This window comes from Terrapene carolina, unplaced genomic scaffold, assembly GCF_002925995.2.
Source record: "Terrapene carolina triunguis isolate 2854851 unplaced genomic scaffold, T_m_triunguis-2.0 Scaffold84, whole genome shotgun sequence".
In the NCBI taxonomy this organism is placed as follows: Eukaryota; Metazoa; Chordata; order Testudines; family Emydidae; genus Terrapene; species Terrapene triunguis.
In genome coordinates this window covers 33,246,703-33,269,089 of record NW_020664435.1, presented here as the reverse complement: position 1 = coordinate 33,269,089, position 22,387 = coordinate 33,246,703, and the positions used below count along the sequence as shown (strand labels likewise).

General features: G+C 40.0%; 1 protein-coding gene across 1 annotated transcript; it reads left to right on the top strand.

Annotated features, from left to right (window-relative positions):
- Positions 1 to 5,579: 5,579 nt before the first annotated feature.
- Positions 5,580 to 21,763, top strand: STEAP2 (STEAP2 metalloreductase). Its single transcript, XM_029910982.1, has 4 exons — positions 5,580 to 6,095; positions 9,852 to 10,379; positions 12,753 to 12,917; positions 21,344 to 21,763. The coding sequence occupies exons 1-4, from the start codon at positions 5,604 to 5,606 to the stop codon at positions 21,626 to 21,628; spliced, it is 1,470 nt and encodes a 489-aa protein (XP_029766842.1). The 5' UTR covers positions 5,580 to 5,603; the 3' UTR covers positions 21,629 to 21,763.
- Positions 21,764 to 22,387: the final 624 nt, after the last annotated feature.

Genomic DNA, 22,387 nt, shown 5'->3' with positions numbered 1-22,387 from the left:
ACTGTGGATTCTTTTAAGATGAAAGGACTTAATTGTTAGAGAAGGTGTTCTAATTAATTACTTTACTTAAAAACAGGTTCATTGTCTAGGAGCTTTTCTCTTTCTCATTTTTTCCCTTTCAGTTTTTGACATTCTGTCTCATTTTTCTATGTTTCTATTGCTCTGTATTTTTTATTTTTTTCTTCTCTTTCCCCTTATTTCTGTCTCTCTACCTTTCTTCCTTTTTTGTTTCTTTCTTTCTACACGTTCCTAGAAGCTACAAGAGGAAAATTAAAAAGGAAACCATCATCTTGAAAAGCATATTTCTGACTGAAAAATTTGTATTATCCATAGTAAAAAAGTAACACTCAAGATAACTATAAGTGAAATAAGTTGGCAAAAAACAAATATTTTTCACTTGTTTAGTTTGTGTACTTTGTCCATTTGACAACACTTTGTGTATAATTGGTTTCTCTTTTTCCCCTGTAAAGTCAGTCAGTCAGTGTCTCCCTGGCTGAACCAACCCTTATCAGCTTCAGTAGAGTAGCAGAATAAAATATTTATTTGATAGTATCCTGTTAACTATCAAACGACCTGTAGAACAGGCATTTAGAATTTACCATGCCAAACCATATCATTAGTCCATTAAGTCTGGCACATAGCGCCTTGCCCAACACCAACATAAGACCCCAAATGAACCAAAAACTAACCAACCAAAAATTCTATATTTAAGACACTTAGCTGGCTAGTTGTGCAGTGCAGAGAGATTCCTTCCTTCCTTCCTAATCTCCACAGGTGAATTATGACAGTGAAATATTATTAGGTGAAGCATGAGATACGTATTTACTTTCTCCTGATTGTATTTACTTTCTCCTGTCAACACTGGTTCTCCACTTGTGAGGTAACTCCCTTCTCTTCATGTGTCAGTATAATAATTCCTGCATCTGTAATTTTCACTCCATGTATCTGAAGAAGTGGGTTTTGTACCCACGAAAGCTTATGCCCAAATAAATCTGTTAGGCTTTAAGGTGCCACCGGACTCCTTGTTGTTTTTGTGGTTACAGACTAACACGGCTACCCCCTGATACTTTCTCTTGAGTGACTACACATTTTATTTTTAAAAATTCCATATAAAGATCCATCTGGCTGTCTTCCCAATTCTGCCAGTGCTGCTAAAAACAGGAAACCATTATTATGTATGGATGATTTTGAATGCTAGTTAATTTTGTGGAATTCTACTTGTATAACAGCTATGGGAGCTCCCTAAAGCCATCAGACACTCTTGATCCTATCACTTATTGGTAGCACCCAAGAAAACAGCTCAAGGAATGGAGCTGTGGATGAAATATTCCTTGTAAATTATTACTGGCTGCCATAACCTTAGCTTAATGAGTTTCTTAATACTTTGTACTCAGCAACATTGCCTTAATGATATGTCAGTCTGGTTTTTTCCATGCTGTCTTCCAATCTGTAATTGTCAAAGCAGCTGGTGGTGGAATCTCTGTAGACGGCAAATCTTGACATCACATCTGTTGAGTACTTGATTTGTGACATATGCCTTAACCTTACACAACAACGTCCCAGAGCACTCCAAAAGCAGACAATGTTGGATTAAAATTTCAGTGAAGTGCTGCTTCTATGTTAATAATGGGTTTTCACAAACATAATCTTCCTTAGTTTGCAATGCAATTCAGCCACCAATATCCCCTCCTCCCAAATGCTAGTTGCAATGCAGTCACCTGCATCTCTTGATCCAGCATTTTTCAGTCCCATCCTAATTACTTGATCCTTGGTGCTTCCTAATACTTTCCTTAATTATCTGGCTTTTTTCCACATCCTTATTTCCATTCTCCCACTCACCAGGGGTCTCAGGAGCACAGGGTTTTGTCCCATGGTGGTTTTGCTACTGAAGAGGGTATATGTCTATGGGAATGAAAGTAGAATGGGCAAGTTGTCTTGCAGAGAAGCCATTACTGCATGTCCTTTCACAGCTCCCAGCTAGGGCCAGATGGGCATTTGCCTCTACTTGTGCTACCTGCTACTATAGCTGCGGTCAAAGTGAGGGGAGCATGGAAAGTGGAGATGTGTTCACACCCATCAGTCTCAATGATGTTTGTGATCCAGGCAGTCACCAGCACTTCTCAGCATAACAATTGTCTTGGATTGTTCACTCAAGATTTTCAATACTGTTGTTAAATTTAAAATTGACTCGGGTGCATAGGCTTGAAGGAGATGCACTAAAATGAAGCTGTCGCAGGTATCGCTCAGTAGCCTACAGGGACAGTTGAGTTAGTTCAATATATATATAGCTACAAAGGCAAGGATGCCTTTGAATGGTCTGTTTGAATGTTCCCTTTGTTATTAATGGAGTCACCACAAGTAGTAACCATAGACCAAACCACAGCTACTGAGATGGGCCTTGTATACCACATAGAGGAAGCTGGAACAGTATTAGGTGAAAAAGGCCTGCTTAAATGATAACTAGTGTGGAACCTCTTGAAAGAGGGTACCATAACTCTTTTTTAATTAGAACAGTCTAGACCTTGCCCATACTGCTGCTTCCTAATGCGGTGAAAGAACCAGTCAGGATGGGGAAGGATAGTGTAATGAAGCACAATCCTGAACTGACAATGGTGTGCTCATATGGTGCCTTTTTGGAAAGAAAGGGGCATAACTATATCTGCATAGACCTAAGAAGATCAATGTAGCAATAAGGAAGAAAGGTATATTCTTCCCATCATAGAAGGTACAATCTCAGAGTGAAATGCTAAAAAGTGTCCATTCTCATTTGGGCATTCCAAAAAAAGTAGTCCATTCCATTTTTATGTGTACAGTATAACTTCCAGCCCCCATTTCCCACAAGAGAATAGACTGGTGGGGAGATGAAGTACAAATAGCTAAGGGTTTCAGAGTGGTAGCTGTGTTAGTCTATATCAGCAAAAAGAACGAGGAGTACTTGTGGCACCTTGGGGACTAACAAATTTATTTGGGCATAAGCTTTCGTGGGCTAAAACCCACGTGGCAACACCCATTTTTTCTGTGTGTGTGTGTGTGTGTGTGTGTGTGTCTTCCTACTGTATTTTCCACTGCATGCATCCGATGAAGTGGGTTTTAGCCCACGAAAGCTTATGCCCAAATAAATTTGTTAGTCCCCAAGGTGCCACAAGTACTCCTCGTTCTTTTTGCAAATGGCTAAGAGAATTCTTGAGCAAAAAGCCCATGTGTTAGTTCTCCTGACCATAGGGCAATCTTCATGTCAGGCACTGGAGTGAATCCACCTCAACGTTTTTTTGTGTCCACATATCAGAGCGACATAGTTAATTTTGTAGGAAAATGTTTGTCCTTAGGGGCCCTGCTAAAAGGATATAAAACTGAGACATTATTCAAGTGAATTCAACTGGACAATACCCTCTTCAAGTCCAAAAGATTTTCGGATCTGGATGAGTAGAGAAGTTGGTGTTTTGTCTGAATATGTTATTATTTGCTGTTAAATATTCTTGTTAAAGATTGCTCATCGGGGGGGGAAAGGTAAGATGTGTACTGTTTCTTTAAATCTGTAACAGCTAGGTAGAGGGAGGTTTGTGAATGCTCTAAGTCAGTGATACTCAGACCTCAGTGGTTCAGGAGCCAAATTAGCAATCAACATTACCAAAGACCCACAGTAGTATGAATTCACTGTTTCATTTACTATATATACATATAATTTTCACCAATTATTATTATTTTATCAACTATAATTGGTTAATAACATAGTAAAAGCATCCTGATTGGTTAATACCTTAAATTGGTTAATAATTACATCTTACATAATTTCATATGTGCTGCAAAAAGCTGCAGGAGACACATTAAAGAGACACTTGTGGCTCCCAAGCCTCAGTCTGAGTATCATTGCTCTAGGCAGAAGTTCTACACTGAAGGTAAGATAGAAGCTTTAGGGACAATACTGTTTTCCTCATTCTACTAAAGTTTCTTGTTCAGGGTTAGAAGAAAATGATTGTGTGTTTTGTTTTGTTTTTTTTGCCATTGTCACCTGACACTCATCATTTCTGAAAGATCAGGCCAACACATGATGTTGAGAGCCAATGTAACCCTGCTTCAATGTTTCTTCCATTGTTACAGTGCTGAGTGAAAGGGTAATACATAGAGCTGTAATGTTGAATCCTTTGGCCAGCCTTCTCATTCAGGGTAAGTAAAATATCATTAGTTAGTAAGAGGTTGTTTCTTTTTTTTGTTAGATTTGAAGGGTGTAAGTGATATGATATTGTGCCTGGATTGCCATACAACTAGATGTGATAGATTGAACAACAATACTGTTTCGCAATTCTTAGCTTGGCATGCACCCAGGACCAAGAATGATTTTGCAGATATTTTATCTGGATATAGGGTTGTAAGACACTGGCTTCAGAAAGTAAAACTTGCCTAAACTGAGTTGTTGCATTTAGATTCATTAGCTAGATTTCATTCTTCTTTAGAAAAGTCTTAGACTGTAAGCTCTTTGTGGCAGGGGCTGTCTTTGTTCTGTGTTTGTACAGCACCTAGCCCAATGGGGTCCTGGTCCATAACTAGGGCTCCTAGACGCTGTGATAATACCAATAATAACTATTTGTCTTGCACGGTGGAAAAAGAAATAGAGAGACGTATTAGGCTTCCAGGCTATTTAATTGTTTGTCTCTCTTGTCTTACAAATAGGCTACATTAGGTCCCCTGCAGATTGCTCCAGTACTACAGTCATGAATGCTACTGTGAGATTTCATCATGACAAGTCAACACATGTAACAACTGTAATAATAACCAGGGGCGGCTCTATGTATTTTGCCGCCCCAAGCACGGCAGTGAGGCAGCCTTCGGCGGCATGCCTGCAGGAGGTCCGCTGGTCACGCGGATTCGGCGGCATGTCTGCGGGAGGTCCGCCAGTCCCGCGCCTTCGGCGTACACACCGCCGAATTCCCGCCGAAGCCGCGGGACCAGCGGACCTCCCGCAGGCATGCCGCCGAAGGCAGCCTGACTGTCACCCTCACGGCGACCGGCAGGCCGCCCCCTGCGGCTTGCCGCCCCAGGCACGTGCTTGGTGCACTGGTGCCTGGAGCTGCCCCTGATAATAATATACTTCCACAAAGTTTTTGTACATAGCTCTCATGATAGTGATCCCAGAAAGAGTTATCATCCTAATTCTACAAAGGGTACAGAGTGTTTAAGGTCAGCATTTTCAAACTTGTAAAAGCAGCAAAGAGTCCTGTGGCACCTTATAGACTAACAGACGTATTGGAGCATGAGCTTTCGTGGGTGAATACCCACTTCGTCGGATGCATGAAAATACATTTTTACTCTTGCCTGTACTTTTTAATTTCTTTCTTATTTTCTCTCCATTGTTATTTATGTATGCAACTATATTACTTAACTGCTTAAAACATTTTGTATTTCAGATTGTATCACTGTCACTATACAGAATAAAAGTGATTAGTGCATACTTTATAAAGAAGAGTAAATAGGTTAAATTAGACCCACCAAATTTGCTTTAGAGTGTGTTTTGATTAATCTAGTGTCTTGTAAAAATGATTAATGCTGCATATTTTCTTTTTGTTTTCTTTTAAAGGAAATCATTGTAAGCTTGGTGTCTGGAAAATATGGAATCAATCTCTATGATGGGAAGTCCTAAGAACCTCAATGAAACCTTCTTACCAAATGGTGTTAATGGTATCAAGGATGCCAGTAAGATCACAATCGGCATATTTGGAAGTGGAGACTTTGCCAAGTCCCTGACCATTAGGCTTATAAAATGTGGATATCATGTGGTCGTAGGAAGCAGAAACCCTAAATTTGCTGCTGAGTTCTTCCCACATGTGGTTGATGTTACTCACCATGAAGATGCTGTAGCAAAAACTAACATCATTTTTGTCGCCATACACAGAGAACATTATGCCTCTTTGTGGGACCTCAAGCATTTACTTATAGGTAAAATCCTTGTAGATGTTAGCAACAATATGAGGGTGAATCAGTATCCAGAATCCAATGCAGAGTATTTGGCCTCCCTGTTCCCAGATTCGCTGATTGTCAAAGGATTTAATGTCATCTCAGCCTGGGCACTGCAGTTAGGACCAAAGGATGCCAGCAGACAGGTATGCTTTGTGTTTGAGTTCATTTAGTGTGTGTGCAGAACGAAAACTACAGTAACTGTAATAACAGCAACTCCCTGGTATCAGCTGTCAGAACCAACACTTACTGTCTTTTTCCAAAAACATTATTTTTGTGATTTTTTTTCCCTAACACCAGAGGTGAAAGTAAGCTAGTATGGTCTGGTAGGGCGTACCGGCAAGAGCCTGTACACAGCCGAATGTACCGGCAGGGGGCAGCTTCCCTGGGCTGGCAATTTAAAAGGGCCCTGGGCTCCTGGCAGCTGCCAAAGCACCTGGCCCTTTAAATTGCCGCCAAAGCCCTGCTGCCAGAGCCTTGGGGCTCCCGGCCACTGCTACCGCTACGATGGGGCTCTGGTGGCGATTTAAAGGGCCCAGGGATTTAAAGGACCTGCTCCTTCTGGTTGACCTCCCTCCCCCCTTGCTCAGGACCCCGGCCCAGCATACCGGTAAATCCCTTAAATTACTTTCGCCCTGCCTAACATCTAAACAAGGCTAGAAGCTGCGTTTCCTGCAGTGCTCTACTTTAGCTGTTAGTGATGGTATCAACTGTTGCAAGAGAAATTGTGGGAAATAAATGAATGATCTAATTTAAAACAATTTACTTTCAAGATGGCAGCTTGGATGTAACTAAAGGCATAGTTTGTTCTGTAGGCCTAGGTCTTCAACTGCCCTGAGCTCACACAGTTGAAGTAAAGGAGGAAGGCAAAGGCAGCTCAAACCTACCTTTAGTCCTCCCCCAACCTTAGGGACCTTTCCACTAGCACAGGATCTCAAGAGCCCCTCATGCTCAAGCTCCATCCCTAAATTGTCTCCCCAGAGTGCCTCCTGCGCAAAGTGGAGGAGCAGATAGGGGTTCAGCTGCTCGTTAAAGCCGCTTTAAGTTTTCTTTGCACTGCTGGAGTAGTGAAAAGGTGATTTTATAAGCAAGGGCAAAAATCTAGTCCTTGGAACCTTTGCTGGTTATGGTGCAACATGAGAAGTAACTAACCTAACATGGCTCCCAGAGCCAAGGATGAGTTTCCAAATCTGGCATTTAGAAAACAACCATCTATTTATTTTTAAACTGAGTAAATTGATATGGAATCAGATATATAAAAAATGGGACCCCCCCTCACATACATCATTTTTACAGAGCCACTTTTCAGAGTGGAACTGTGCTGTATGTAGTTATTTTATTAGACCTCAGTCAAAGTTGAACTCAAAGCTGATCATCAGTAGGTTAAAAAGATGATCAGATGCCATAGTGATGGGCAAACTATATGACTGTAGGTAAAAAAGGAGCAAAATCTAGCACTTTGTTTAAATTGTGTAATAGCACTTTTTTTTAAGTATAATGAAGTATCCCTTGGAGCTTGCGTCTTTTTTTTTTTTCCCCCTTTAACATCCTGCTAAGCCATCTCTACTTTTTTCGGAACCTGAGCTGTCAAATGCAGCTCAAATTGTTGTACAAACTATGATTAGTTAAAAAACAGAGGTCAGGTGGGGTTCCTGCTTTTGTTTTTTGTTGTTGTTGCAGCTGTCCTGGGCCATTGGGCAAGTTTTCTATTAGGGCTGTCAATTAATCGCAGTTAACTCATGCGATTAACTCAAAAAATTAATCATGGTTAAAAAAATTAATCGCAATTAATTGCAGTTTTAATCACACTGTTAAACAATAGAATACCAATTGAAATTTATTAAATATTTTGGATGTTTTTCTACATTTTCAAACATATTGATTTCAATTACAACGCAAAATACAAAGTGTACAGTGCTCACTTTATATTATTTGTATTACAAATATTTGCACTGTAAAAATGATAAAAAGTAATATTTTACAATTCATTTCATACAAGTACCGTAGTGAAATCTCTATCATGAAAATGCAACTTACAAATGTAGGGTTTTTTGTTACATAACTGCACTCAAAACCAAAACAATGTAAAACTTTAGAGCCTACAAGTCCACTCAGTCCTACTTCTTGCGCAGCCAATCGCTAAGAGAAACAAGTTTGTTAACATTTACGGTAGATAATGCTTCCTGCTTCTTATTTACAATGTTACCTGAAAGCGAGAACAGACATTTGAATGGCACTTTTGTAGCCGGCGTTGCGAGGAATTTATATGCCAGATACGATTAAGGGGAGGGGAGTTCTCTGGGTAGCCCTGATGCATGACCTCCCCCTGTGGGTAGACTGGAAAGATGTCCGTCTCGGACAGTACAGCGTCACTGTCTGGGTAGGGGATCTTTCCAGTCTACCGACAGGTCTACCCAGTCTACCCACAGATATGCTAAACATTCGTATATCCCTTCATGCTTTGGCCACCATTCCAGGGACATGCTTCCATGCCGATGGCACTCGTTAAAAAAATGTGTTAATTAAATTTGTGACTGAACTCCTTCGGGGAGAATTGCATGTCTCCTGCTCTGTTTTTTTTATTCACATTCTGCCAAGTATTTCATGTTATAGCAGTCTCGGATGATGACCCAGCATGTTGTTCGTTTTAAGAACACTTTCACTGCAGATTTGACAAAATGCAAAGAAGGTACCATGTGAGATTTCAAAAGATAGCTACAGCACTCGACCCAAGATTTAAGAATCTGAAGTGCCTTGCAAAATCTGAGAAGGACGGGGTGTGGATCATGCTTTCAGAAGTCTTAAAAGAGCAACACTCTGATGCGGAAACTACAGAACCTGAACCACCAAAAAAGAAAATCAACCTTCTGCTGGTGGCATCTGACTCAGATAATAAAAATGAACATGTCGGTTCGCACTGCTTTGGATTGTTATTGAGCAGAACCCATCATCGGCATGGATGCATGTCCCCTGGAATGGTGGTTGAAGCATGAAGGGACGTATGAATCTTTAGCACATTTGGCACGTAAATATCTTGCAGTGTTGGCTACAACAGTGCCATGTGAACACCTGTTCTCACTTTCAGGTGGCATTGTAAACAAGAAGCAGGCAGCGTTATCTCCTGCAAATGTAAACAAACTTGTTTGTCTGAGTGATTGGCTGAACAAGAAGTAGAACCCAGTGGACTTGTAGACTCTAAAGTTTTACATTGTTTTATTTTTGAATGCAGTTATTTTTTGAACATAACTCTACATTTGTAAGTTCAACTTTCATGATAAAGAGATTGCACTATAGTACTTGTATTAATTGAATTGTAAAAATACTATTTTTTATTTTTACAGTGCAAATATTTATAATAAAAATAAATATAAAGTGAGCACTGTACACTTTGTATTCCGTGTTGTAATTGAAATCAATATATCTGAAAATGTGGAAAACATCCAAAAATATTATTATAAATGATATTCTATTATTGTTTAACAGCATGATTAATCACGATTAATTTTTTTGATCACGATTACTTTAATTGCTTGACAGCCCTACTTTCTATATTTAAGTGGTTCATTCATTTTTAACATGATTTTAGCCATTGGGCCAAAGTTCATTCTAATCCTGTAGACATTTTAGTGTTGTGAATACCAGGCATCTTGAAACCAGTTTATATTAACTCAGATGATATACAGTCTTTTTATTTGGTTACCTTGTTGTTTAATCATTTTTCATATTTCAATATTGACCTGAGTTGTTCACGGTTTAATTTTTGTGGTTCAGTTGATGTGCTAGTGACAATGGCTAGTTTAGATCTTTGTACTGTGACATTTGCCTGGAGGCCTTGAAATTGTTGATTTCATCTTTAAAAGCATCTCTGTGACTAAAAATAATTAATTTGACTTTTCCATCAGGTCTTTATATGCGGTAACAATGTTCAAGCTCGCCATCAAGTTATCGAACTTGCCCGACAGCTGAATTTTATTCCCATTGATTTGGGGGCATTGTCTTCTGCAAGGGAGATTGAAAACTTACCTCTGCGGCTGTTCACGTTGTGGAAAGGGCCGGTAGTGGTGGCTGTTAGTTTGGCCACCTTTTTCTTCATCTATTCTTTCATCAGAGATATAATACATCCATATGTGAGAAACCAGCAGAGCGACTTTTACAAGATTCCCATTGAGATTGTGAACAAGACTTTACCAGTTGTTGCTATTACTTTGTTGTCTCTGGTGTATTTATCAGGACTCCTGGCAGCTGCTTATCAGCTTTATTATGGCACTAAGTATAGGCGACTTCCTCCCTGGCTGGAGAGTTGGTTGCAATGTAGGAAACAGCTGGGACTACTCAGTTTTTTCTTTGCTACCGTGCACGTGGCTTATAGTCTCTGCTTACCAATGAGGAGGTCTGAACGATACTTGTTTCTTAATATGGCTTATCAGCAGGTAAGGAACATACCATTTTTTATCTAATGACAGAAGAGAGAATCAGAATGCCTTGATTGTATTTATGTGACATATATCAGTGTCTTTGAATACATTTTCAATGGAAAATCTTTGGGGCTACATTGTGACTGCCTATTGGCCAATAGGGAAAGAGGCTACAAGGAGCCCCCTACCTTGTGGCAAGCTTCAGATGGGGTCAACCACAATCAAGTCCCTCCAGTAGGGGGAGTCTAGCATTTGTTCCCTTTTTTATTCCCCACTGGGCATGAACATTACCCTAGAGAGGGTGGGGAAGAGGCAGGCCAATGGTAAAATCAGAAGAGCACTCTTAGTTTCTGTCATCTTGGGATGTAAGGGCTGAATGATAATTCATAAGAAAGCTCAAAACATCTAGCAAGTTGTTTTCATCTCTCTGGTCCCAAAGGTTTTGGTGTGTGTATGTCATAAATGTAGATGTATGTTGTTGAAAAGGTTTTTACAGGTGGCCGCATTAATATACAAACTATATTATACACAGGGATCACTCACTGCGTCACTGAAATGCAGACACTTTTGGGCAGAGGTATGCCAGCTGTTTAATAACATGCCATAACACTACACAACCGTCTAGGACAGCAAAATCCTAAGCAAATATATGTTCCTACTAGGGAAAATGAAGATGCTGTATCACTTCTCAAACTAGTGGTAAAAAAATACATTTTGTTTACAAGAAATTCTTTGTTCCTCTACAGTTATTGGCAGGAGGCATTGACTCAGAGTTCTGAACAGCAGTTAGTTTTATATCAAAACAATCCTGGACAAAACAATCATCCTAGGCAGAAAGGTCTGCTTTTCCTAATCAAACTGTCAGTGAGGTGTCTGTTTGCCTCTTCTTCTACACTAGCATTTCATAAAGCAGGTTGGCCTTTCAGCATATGAAATCTGCAGAGCCAAGGGATGAGGCAGGAAGCAGCAGCAGCTAAGCAAATCAAGCCATAATAATGGAAAAAATAAAAGGGGATTGGATCAACAGTGTAGAAAGAAGGGTGAGCATGGAAATATTAAAACAAGACAGCTGAAGAGCATGAATGAATTTATGACAGGCATTGTGACGGGGTCTGTCAGGTCTTCTTTTCCCCCTGCAGGAGGGTTCAGTGTCTGACACTCCCCATTTAAGGAAAATCCACTCAGACTAGTGACCAGCAAGACAGTCCTACAGAGGCTTAGAAGGGCTAGGAGGAAATACTGACCAATCAAGGCCCAGCAGGCCAATTAAGAAGGCTTGCCTCCTTTTGCTCATGAGCAAAGACTGGGACAGAGCAGGACCTCCTCAAGGTTCCCAAAGAACCTAGGCCAGAGCCTTGCCTTGAGCATAGCAACAGAGCACTTGCATATGGGGGGAGTTTTTACTCTTTGTTTAAAGGCACAGACAGGCAAATCCTAAGTTGCTGTTTTGTTACTTGATTGTTCAGAGGCGCTCATGGCACAGGCTACCCTGCCCCAAGCTGGCAGCCAAATCTTGAAGACTTAGGTGGGAAGCGCATGCAATATCACACATGGCCCTGATGTGGGGATTACAGTGCAGCTCTGCCTCCCACAAACCTACACAGAATTCAGCAAGGAACCCTAATTGTTTAGGTTTACATACTTGTCAAAGGACCTGCTAGTACTTTTGTGAAGAAGTTCTCATATCTTCTATATTAATTTGAAAAATCTCACATGTCCTCATCAATGGTGGCCCCTTGCAAGAACTGACATGTAATTACAGATTTGATAGACCCCAGGGAATTGGAAATTTGAGAGATCTAATTGAGTATACAAGTGACTTGACAGTTGAAGTGAATTGTTTCTTTCCTGTCATGAGGATGTCCAAGCTCATCCATCTTTTCTATGTCTGATGTTAATAACAGAAGAGACAAAGTAATTTAGGAGTCAGCACAAGGAGTTGAAGCAATAGCAGGAAATAATGATAATTTATTTGTAAATTCAACAAAATAAAGAGAATTGCAGACCCACCCATTTTATAGTGTAGAACATAAATTGTTGATGCCTGAAAAATGTAGGTACTTTGTGTCGCAATGTGGAGAATCTCATCTGATTTCATGAGATAATTTCTATAAATAAGGAGTAGCTAATACTTTAAGCTAATGCCTGTCCTTTTTCCACTGTTTCAATATGCATTTCAACCTAATATGCACCCAGAACCCGCAGTGATGAAGCAAATAGCTTTTTCTCCAAGACATGAAGAAATCTCTAAAATATTTGACTACATTTTATATTTGTTTGTAATCTGTTTTCTTACAAAACTCAGACTGGAGACTATTACTCATCAAAAGAGCTTTTGTAAATAGTATTTAATATTCTGGAAAATAATCTTTTTTGCTGTCTCCTCAGGTTCATGCAAATGTGGAAAATTCTTGGAATGAGGAAGAAGTGTGGCGAATTGAAATGTATATCTCCTTTGGAATAATGAGTCTCGGCTTGCTTTCTTTGTTGGCAGTTACTTCCATCCCTTCAGTAAACAGTGCCTTAAACTGGAGGGAATTCAGTTTTATTCAGGTGTGTGTGTTCTCTGGTTGTTTGTGTTAATAAGAGGTTTAATGGTTAATAAGAATGCATGTTCATTTTTATTTTGAACCACACTTTTGCTATAGGATGAAATAAGGTTTTTTTTCCCTCTCAATAGTAACTGTAAAAATGATACAACTTCTCACTCAACAGAGAGAGTCCCTCTTAGAGTTGGGCAGAAAATGGTTTTCCTGTCCTCCTACTGTTTTCAGGAGTTAAACATTTTCTCGTGTCTCAAATTGAGATGAGAAGTCTCAATCTCAAAAATATTTGTGAACCAAAAAACTGAATCTCAGATTATACAGAATGTTTAGTTTTAATCATTTACATAATAATTTTGATAGTTTGAAAAGTCATTTCCAACCTGAAAACCAGAAATGTTTGTTTGGAAAGTGTCAGAACAAAACATTTTCACAATTTTGAAACTCTTTTTTTCGTTTTTTGTTTTTTTTGAGTCGAGAGATTTGACAAACTCAATCCTCTTTTACGAGCCACTTCAATTTTGACAAATGGATATATTTTGACAAAAGTGATTTGTCAAAAAAAAATCCCAAGCAGCTCTTTCTGTGTGTATTCAGTGAAATCTATCTCCATTAGTGACATTAGTATTTACTGCATTTTACTCCTGTTGGCCTTGCAGAACCAGCACAGCTAAGACTGAGTAGGCTGGCAGTATTCCTTTTTTATTGACAGAATGTATTGGGTTTCAGTCTGTTACACATGTGCAGACCCACTGCAGGCAATTCAACTGAACAGGTGTCACTGAATGAGGATGCACATAACTTTATAACTGAAGATCTAATATGGTCATTAGAACCTTTATTACAGGGGATGATGTCCTGGGTAAAAAGAGCAGATCTTGACTTTCAGATCCCAGAGTGAATTTGCAGGGCTGGCAGTTAGAACAAAACATCAGCTTACTTGTAAACAGAACAGATTCAATCTGAACTCACTGAGAGACCATAAATATTTTTGTTAATAAACAAAAGTCTGTCTGCTTCTGGTGCTTATTCTTCAAGTGAGCCATCAGAAGTACATAAACTTGTAAATTATACAGACCTTCTTTTCATGCAAATGTCCCTAACTTTTTCTTAAAAAGAGCACATAGAATGTTTTCAGTATTTTCCAGGAGGTGCCAGCAATACTTCAAGAGAGAAGTAACATATACAATAATAGCAGGCTTTGGCTGTATTTAGAATAAGTCTACAGGATTCTTGGGGCTATATTGTGTTCTTCTATTGTAAAATTGGTGGAAGAAGAACAGAAATTCGATAAAGTTTACCGCATAGAGTTTCCACTGAATGATTCCTTCAGGGGATAGGTGTTGGGGGCTGCAGAAAGGGCAGGAAATGCAGCTTCCAACGCTTTAGGTCCCTGCAATTTTCAGGAAACGATGTGGAAGGACAGCAACCTACACGGTGCTCCTCACACTTCAGTCTCCATGCAGTGTGGGTACCTGTGGTGCAATGCTGCCATTTTCTCTGACTTGCTCCCCATCCAGAGAGGGGGAGTTAATGTTGATTCCTGCTAGATTAACTCCCGATACTTTGGCAGGCTGTATTTTTGCATTTTTCAAGGGGAGCCTTTTGTCCCTTCCTCCTGCCCTGGCACACTTCCCCCCTCCCTTCACACATAAACACGTGAAGCAGAGATGCATCCACAATCTCTGGAGGTGAGCGTTAAGCTGTCTGAAGTGGCTCACGAGCGTGAGTACCAACCTCAGGGCAGACTCTGAAGAAGCAGAGCACAAACCCCAAACTGGCAGTGAGTTCTATACTTAGATTTCACCAACCAAGTGTCAAATGTGAACTCCTCAAGCACTACAATAGCCTGAACATGGAGTCACAGACAGTCCTCCTTGGGTACTCCAGTCTACCTTACTGCCTACGCAAGCTTGACTTTGAGATAGATAGTCCCTTACACCAAAAATCACAATAATATTCAGGTTACTCCTAGTCCCAAAGGACCAGTCACTTGCACCCTAGACCAAAGACCATGCTTGTAGTAATCCTATAATAAAATAACTAAAGATTTATTAACTAGCACAAGAAATACAAGGTTAAATCAGATAAACGTACACAGACATGAGTTACAATCTAAGGTTCAAAAAGGTAATAGAAGCTGCGGTAATGTGGAAGCTCTGTATGTCTTTTAGGGCTAACCCAGGCCAAGCAATAGGAAACTCTTGCTTATGCTTAGAAATCTTCACCCCTCAGAGTTCAAGCAGCATAGAGATATAGTTCCTTCTTGTCAGGGATTTATATTCACTTCCCCCAGAGTTCAAGGTGGTGGGATAAGGCCTCTTGCATGTCTCCACTTCAAGAGTGTGGGGGGAGCAATCAACAAAGTTTATGTCCTTTGATGTTTCAGAATGGCTCATTTGGTTTCAGTGGGCTTTCTTGTATGCAGGACCTAACACCTTCTATAGGAAGCTGGCATTTTACATTATTTAATGCTTCTTTCCTGTTTGAGTTATACGGTTACAGAGGTTTACAATGCAAACCCTTAATATAACCTTATAACATAGGGTATAGATGTTAAGTGAGATTAATACATGAAGCATCTTGCAAGCATTTCATAAAGTCTAAACACATTCTTATAACTCTAATATCTACTTTAATAATACTAACACCCAGGTGAGCCAGACTGGTTTCCAGCTCTGCATTTGTCAGTATTCAGTGAGGCCTAAGGGCCTTCACATGAGCTGGCACCTGGTCTGCCAGCATCACAGTGGGAACATGTCACGTTGTCCTTCTTCCACTTCCATATGCTTTATTTTTATTTGCTGCCCTCCATAAATCACAGCATGTAGGGCCTTTGAAGGGCAAAGCATAGCTAGCTCCTAAATGCATTATACTCATGAAACTGGAAGTAAGAGACTGCATTTGCTATACATGTGGCATAAAGGAGGCCTTTCATCCCCATCAGCAGGCATTCCTGACTTGCAGAAGTCACCATTTTAATAGTACTGCCACTGTCTGATGAGAGACAGACTGTCATGTCACTGGACCAACCCAGAACTGGCTAGGAACTTCCATGCAGCAGCTGGGAAAATGCAGGCATGGCAGCCCAACATATGTGTAGATCACATAGAAGGATCAGAAAAACACTTAGCAATAAGCTGTGGTGAAGCACTTCATATACTTCCTGTGTGTAACACATCTTAAGTAGTACCGAAAGCTGATAGAGAAGAAAATAGACATAACCAGCAAGAAGCATTGAGACATACAAAAAGCACAAGTCCCAATTAATCACAGAAAGGTGTCAGCATGAAATGAAATTATTGTCACCTTTAAGCTGTGGTTATTGATATGAAGTACTAATAGACTTACGTCTGTTGCCATGAGACATTCTGATAGAGCACGTCTGAAAAGTGTGTATTTTGCTATAGTTTGGAGTGTATTAATGTAGGCCTTACTCAGAGTCCTGTCTGACTAAGGTCTGGTTTGTCCCATTGTAATTACATTGCCTAGTTCATAATCCTGTCACTGTTGACTGATTCTTGCCTATGTAGACTCAGACACTTTAAGGTCAGAAGGGACCATCGTGATCATCTAATCTGACCACCTGCACATTGCAGCCACAGAACCTCACCCACTGCTGAAATTTATCCAGCTCAATCTTGAAGCCGATTAGGATTTTTACCCCCACTGCTCCCCTTAAAAGGCTGTTCCAGAGCTTCACTCTTCTGATAGTTAGAAACCTTTGCCTAATTTCGAGCTTAAACTTGTTGATGACCACTTTACATCCATTTGGTCTCGTGTCCATATTGGCGCTTAACTTAAATAACTCTTCTCCCTCCTTTGAATGTATCCCTCTGATGTATTTATAGAGAGCAGTCATATCTCCTCACATGTAACACACATCATCACTACTTTAATAATTAGGGCTCTAGAAGGGCTTTGTAAATTATAGCCATTTTAAGGGGAGTGACATTGAACATTGCATTAGTTGCAATTGTCAGAGGTGTTCTGTCTGTGGAGGGATTCCTCCTTCTCTCTCTTTGGGTTTCTGTCAAGGGAGGAATCTATAAGAAACCTCCAGCAGTGGTTGCTGAAGAAATGTGTTGAATCAGCACTTCCCCTAACTGACCTGGCTCTTCCCCCTCCCTGACAAGTGCCACCCACTTCTTAGGTAATGAAGAGAAGCAAAGTTGTGGCCCTTTGCATTTCCATAACCTCACTACCAGGCAGACTTTCTCCTTCAGAAGTTCTCTGCCTGGAACTATGCTAGAGATGATGGTATGAACTAAATCTTCAGTTTAAAATAAAACAACAACAATTAGTCACAGGTGATTTGAGCCATACATCCAGTGTATGATTAGGAACTCCAGCAGCAAGTCCTGCAATTGTAGCTTTTCCTTACAAAAGTTTCCAAACTTGGGCCTCAGGTTGTGGAGGTAGAAATGTGCATGCAGGCAAATCATTGTGCAATTGTTTTGTGGTCTTTGAAATGCACTGGTATACCACAACTATTCCCACTGTAATAAAAATCAACTTGTTTCTAGTTATCACAGCTTATAAACTGTAATGAAATGCTGAGAGATGATTCAAGACGTCTGACTGGTGTACAGGACATTCCTCCTCTAGACATGCCCTCATGTGAAACTGCATCACACATTAAAGAGAATTTGGACAAATTGTCTTTTTAATTATCACCTTTGGTGTGCAATGGCAGTAATAATTGAAACACAAGGTGTTTCCTTGGGATTAATGACCAACTAAATGTAATGGTCTTTAGCTGTTTCTCGGAGCATTAAATGTTCCCTAGCTACTCATTAATTCTTAGGAAACATCCTCTGCCTCAAGCCTTGTTTCATAATCACTGACCTTACAAGGGTTATTTTACCCAGGAAAATGAAGCTGGCATTCCACCACACATTAACAGCGATTAAGTTCAAATCTCATATAGAGTGCTTAGGCAGAGCCAGATAAAATACAGCAAATGCCCTTTTAGAGCTATTTCTCCATCTACTGAAATACAATATTATAAAGAAGGTTTGTACTTTATGATTATAATCCTGCCTGAAATCAGCAGGAGATGCAGAGTGGAATAAGGGCTGGTCAGCTCAGTATAGCCAGGGGAGTTGGTGCTGGAGTAGCATGACACTAGTTTTACTCCTGTATCTAGCAGAAGCATAAATTTTTCCAAAGCAATAGCTGCTGAAATTCTCACTTCTATCCTACAGATGAGGGCTCAGTGTAAGAACCTGCCAAGCTAGAGCCTGGTACTCACGGGATTCTGGCTGATGCCTCTGCATCACCACTAGAGGTTTAGGTCGGGCATCCTGAAGAGGACCCTGCAAAGCTAGAGTCGAGAGGAAGTACCACCCTTCAGGGCCTGAGTGGCCAATACCAGTATATAAAACCAGGACGCCATGATGAGGAGCTGTCTGAGCAACACCACAGACCACCTGTCTGCTTCTGACCCTCCTAATGACAGTCCTGAGACTCTGGCTTCTGACCCTGGTTTGTTCTTTCCCTGTCTCTCTGATTGCTATCTGTAACCTGGTGCCTGACCCGGTCTCCTGATAACATGACCTTGCCTGCCTCTTGATGCCTGACTCTGTTTGCCCTCTGACCTATCTTGGACTCTGACCTCCTGGCATTGGACTTGGACTGACTTCTGCTCTGACCACTAGGTCAGACCACCCACATCCTGTTTGTGACACTCAGCATCATTGCAGCTGCTCAGTTTCTGACCTCCCCCTTCTGACACTCCCCCTTCTGAGAGCTGCACACTCATGCAAATGCTGTTTCTAGCTCACTTTGCTGAATTCACTTGGTTTCTAAGGGCTTGTGTAAATGGCAATTTACTGTATGGCAAGCCACAGTGTTAATCTACAGCACATCAGTTTGCTTCACAGTAACATCTTGTGTGGACACTGCTACAGTGCACTGAAAGTCCCGGAGTGCAGCTTGGCATACTTTCATTGCACTGTAGCAGTTTCCACATGGGATCTTACTGAGTGGCAAGCTGGTGTGCTGTAGATTCACACTGGGCCTTGCCAGTTGCCATGTAGACAAGCCCTAACTGAGTCAACTAGGCCACTTTTCAGGGGTATGTCATGTGTTTGTTATTGTGCTGTATCACACCTGAGTAACAATCAGAACAGTGCACAAGCCTAGACTATATGAAGAGCAGCCCTTTTCTATCTGGGCAGGTTTACTAGTGCAGAAGAGAGGAGATGAAGAGGGTAGTAAACTCAGAAGAAAACCCCATACTCCACTCCTTGTGTGACTGGAGTTTAATTGTTGTCAGACTCTTCTGTTTTAGGTGAAACAGTAACATAATGTTCTCTCAAATCTTAGTCCTCTGATGGCATTTAAATAAAACTAAACTTTCTCTGCTTAAAGGATGAAAATTCTCTGTAAAGCATTTCATTATCACTGGCTTTCTCCAATAATTGTTATATAATATTACCCATAGCTGAGCCTGCTGAAGAAATGAGCAGTCAGATTCACTAAGTTGTTCCATGTTTACACTGGTGTAACAGCACTGATTGCAAGGGAGTCACACCAGCATAGAACTGGAACAATGCAGTGGTGAGTCAGGCCCAAGCTTTTATTTGTCATCTGAATTTCTTTCCAGAATATCGGGCAAGATCCTGCGTATGCCAAATTATACCAAATAGTATCTGGCCTATGATGTTCAATTTCTTGGGGATTTTTGTTCTTGTTCTTTTTAACTAAATAGGTAGTACATCTAAAAAAATGCCAACACAACTCTGGAAACCATTGTGTACACTGGAAAAAGTAATGCATAGAAAATAGCAGCTTGCTATACGCAAAAGTCTGTTACCTTCCTCAAAAGATTGACAGAAATATTTCCCTTTTTTGTGTCACTGAATCTTTTGCCCTTTTGCCCTTCAGGCTGTACTTTTCCTTAACGACAGGAGAGAGGTTAGGTTTCTACCTCTTTATTTGTACTGTAGTTAGAGAACAAAATATTGGTGGCCAGTTTTGATTATTCTTCCACTAAATCTTTCCCAACTGAGTGACACCTTACATCACTTTTGTGGTGAAGTGTTTCCTTTCATACGATAAACATCACAGTTAAAAGCACCGCTGCAGTCATTTTTAAGGTGGTTTGGGATTTCTAGAATGCAGGCTAATGCTTTTAACTTGGAGTCTGCATAATTGTTTTGTTGATGATGTGCTTGTTTTTACTTGGCTACACAGATTCTTAGGATTAGGTGTGGAGTGTAGCCCCTACACTCCAGATATCCCCATTAACTAGTTGTCAGGGAAGGGACATGATATTAAAATGAAAAGTTTTAAAGCACTCAATTCAAGAAATTAAGTTAAGCCAAAGCTAAGATTACCTGTGCAACTTTACCTCTTGTGCATAAGCATAGAGATGTAGTACATTTCCACTCATGTGATCTTTTAAAAAGATACCATACAATTTTTTCTACAACTGTTTACACCTGTAACAGGCTGTTTTGTACTGCCCGATAAAGGGAGGCAACAAAAATTGTTTATACACAAAAGAATGGGGGTAAGGATCCCTATGGAAACCCTAATCACAATTGTGTTTTATAAGGATGTCAAAAAAGTTATATTATTTCAGAGGGAAAGAACAATCATGCAGCTAAGAATCATTTTTAAGTCAGATTCAGCTATCATTACACATGCAACCTTAATTTCCTGACTACTGAGTGCTTAACTGGGCAGCTTTAATGTTCTTTTTGCTTAGGTTTTTGCAATGAATTTCCCATGTTTTTTTGAGCGATAGGAAGAAAAGGCAGAGCACCTGCATCTCATACTGGATTTTATCTGGGGAGTATCCAATTAATGGGTGTATGCTTGTGGTATCATCACCGTAAAGAGTGGTCCAAGTCTTGATTCCACCGTCTGACCAGTGGAACTGGGCCATTGTGATGGGGAAGCAAGCAGCACCCTTTAGGGGTGTCACAGTTTACTCCTTTCTCCCTGTAGGCGCAATGATGATCAGGGAGTTCCTTTCCAGGGCTCCTCCTGCATAGCCACACTGCTCGATACTCATGACTGAGCAAACCAGCCCTTTGTTCTCTCATGCGACACACTGGGTACCTGAATCTGATATCACAACACCAGTTTTACTCTTACATAACTCCATTAACTTCATTATTTACACCCCTGAAACTCAACTGACTGCCAGATTTTAGATTTTGACTAGTTTGTTTGCTTTACATGTTTGAGGACCTCTTAGCCTTTCAAAGTAGAGCAAGCATGCAGGCCTGTGGAAGCCAAGAGGGATGGGATGTAAATCAGGGTAGAATTTAGCCCTTAATTTTCAGCACATTACAATAATGAGTACATTGAGATTTTTTTAAATAAAATTGAACCTGGCTGAAATTTTAAAGGTATAGAAGGCGTGGCTGATAATGGGTCAGGTTTTAACTTCTGTTTCTTTTCCCTGTTTTTTTTCCAAAGTCTACGCTGGGATATGTCGCTCTGCTCATAAGTACTTTCCATGTGTTAATTTATGGGTGGAAAAGAGCCTTTGAAGAAGAATACTACAGGTTTTATACACCACCAAACTTTGTTCTTGCCCTTGTTTTGCCTTCTATTGTAATTGTAGGTAAGATCATTTTACTCTTCCCATGTATAAGCAGGAAACTGAGAAGAATCAGAAGAGGCTGGGAAAAAAGCCAAGTTATGGAAGAAAGAGGTGGGACTGTTCCACATCTCTCACCAGAAAGGATTACGGTGATGTGATGGTAGAATAGTGTCCATTAGCACTATAGTTGTCACTGGGTTTTTTTTGTTTTAAAACTTGTGTTTTTAGGAGTTTATATAACGCACGTGTAAAAGTTGCTATGGACTTGCTTGGCATATGGTACAGGCTCTCAGCCAAGGAATGAGCAAATTTATTGTTCTTCAGAAATTTTTTTTAAAAAAATCACATAAATTTTAAGTTACAAAAGGGCAAACAATGTGAAATCAGGATTTTTGTAATGCTTCTTTGCACAATTTGTATCACAAACATTGTGGTTTTATAATTAAAACCAAATGTTCCAGACAGCATTTCTTTGACTGATAGCATATGTTCCAGACAGTACTTTTTTTTATTAAAACCATCCTTTTTTAGTTAGTCCAGAATGTAGAGTAATAGATTTTAATGATTTAGGAAATAAACATGTTTTGAAACAGCTGAGATTAAATTTTTAATGGTTGAAATTATTTATTGCACACGTACATTACACATATTTGTGTAGCTCAACAAGGATTTTGAACCAAAACATGACTTGAATATAATAAAAATGTGAGTTGCATTAAGGAATATGATTTCAAAGTGCTGCATATGGTTTTAGACATGTAATGTCCATTGACGTTAATGAGTCACGCAGTGAAAATCCAATCCAATACTTTGAAAGTGCAAGAAGGACTTATATAAATTTGTACAATCAACTAATGATCACTTTAAAAATAAAACATGCCAAAAATTATTTTAAAAAATTAAAGTTGGGAGAAATT

Coding starts and splice junctions, on each gene's coding strand:
- STEAP2 (XM_029910982.1), top strand. CDS start 5,604: ATGGAATCAATCTCTATGATGGGAAGTCCTAAGAACCTCAATGAAACC. Junction 10,380..12,752: donor TTAATATGGCTTATCAGCAG/GTAAGGAACATA, acceptor CTGTCTCCTCAG/GTTCATGCAAATGTGGAAAA. Junction 12,918..21,343: donor GGGAATTCAGTTTTATTCAG/GTGTGTGTGTTC, acceptor TTTTTTCCAAAG/TCTACGCTGGGATATGTCGC.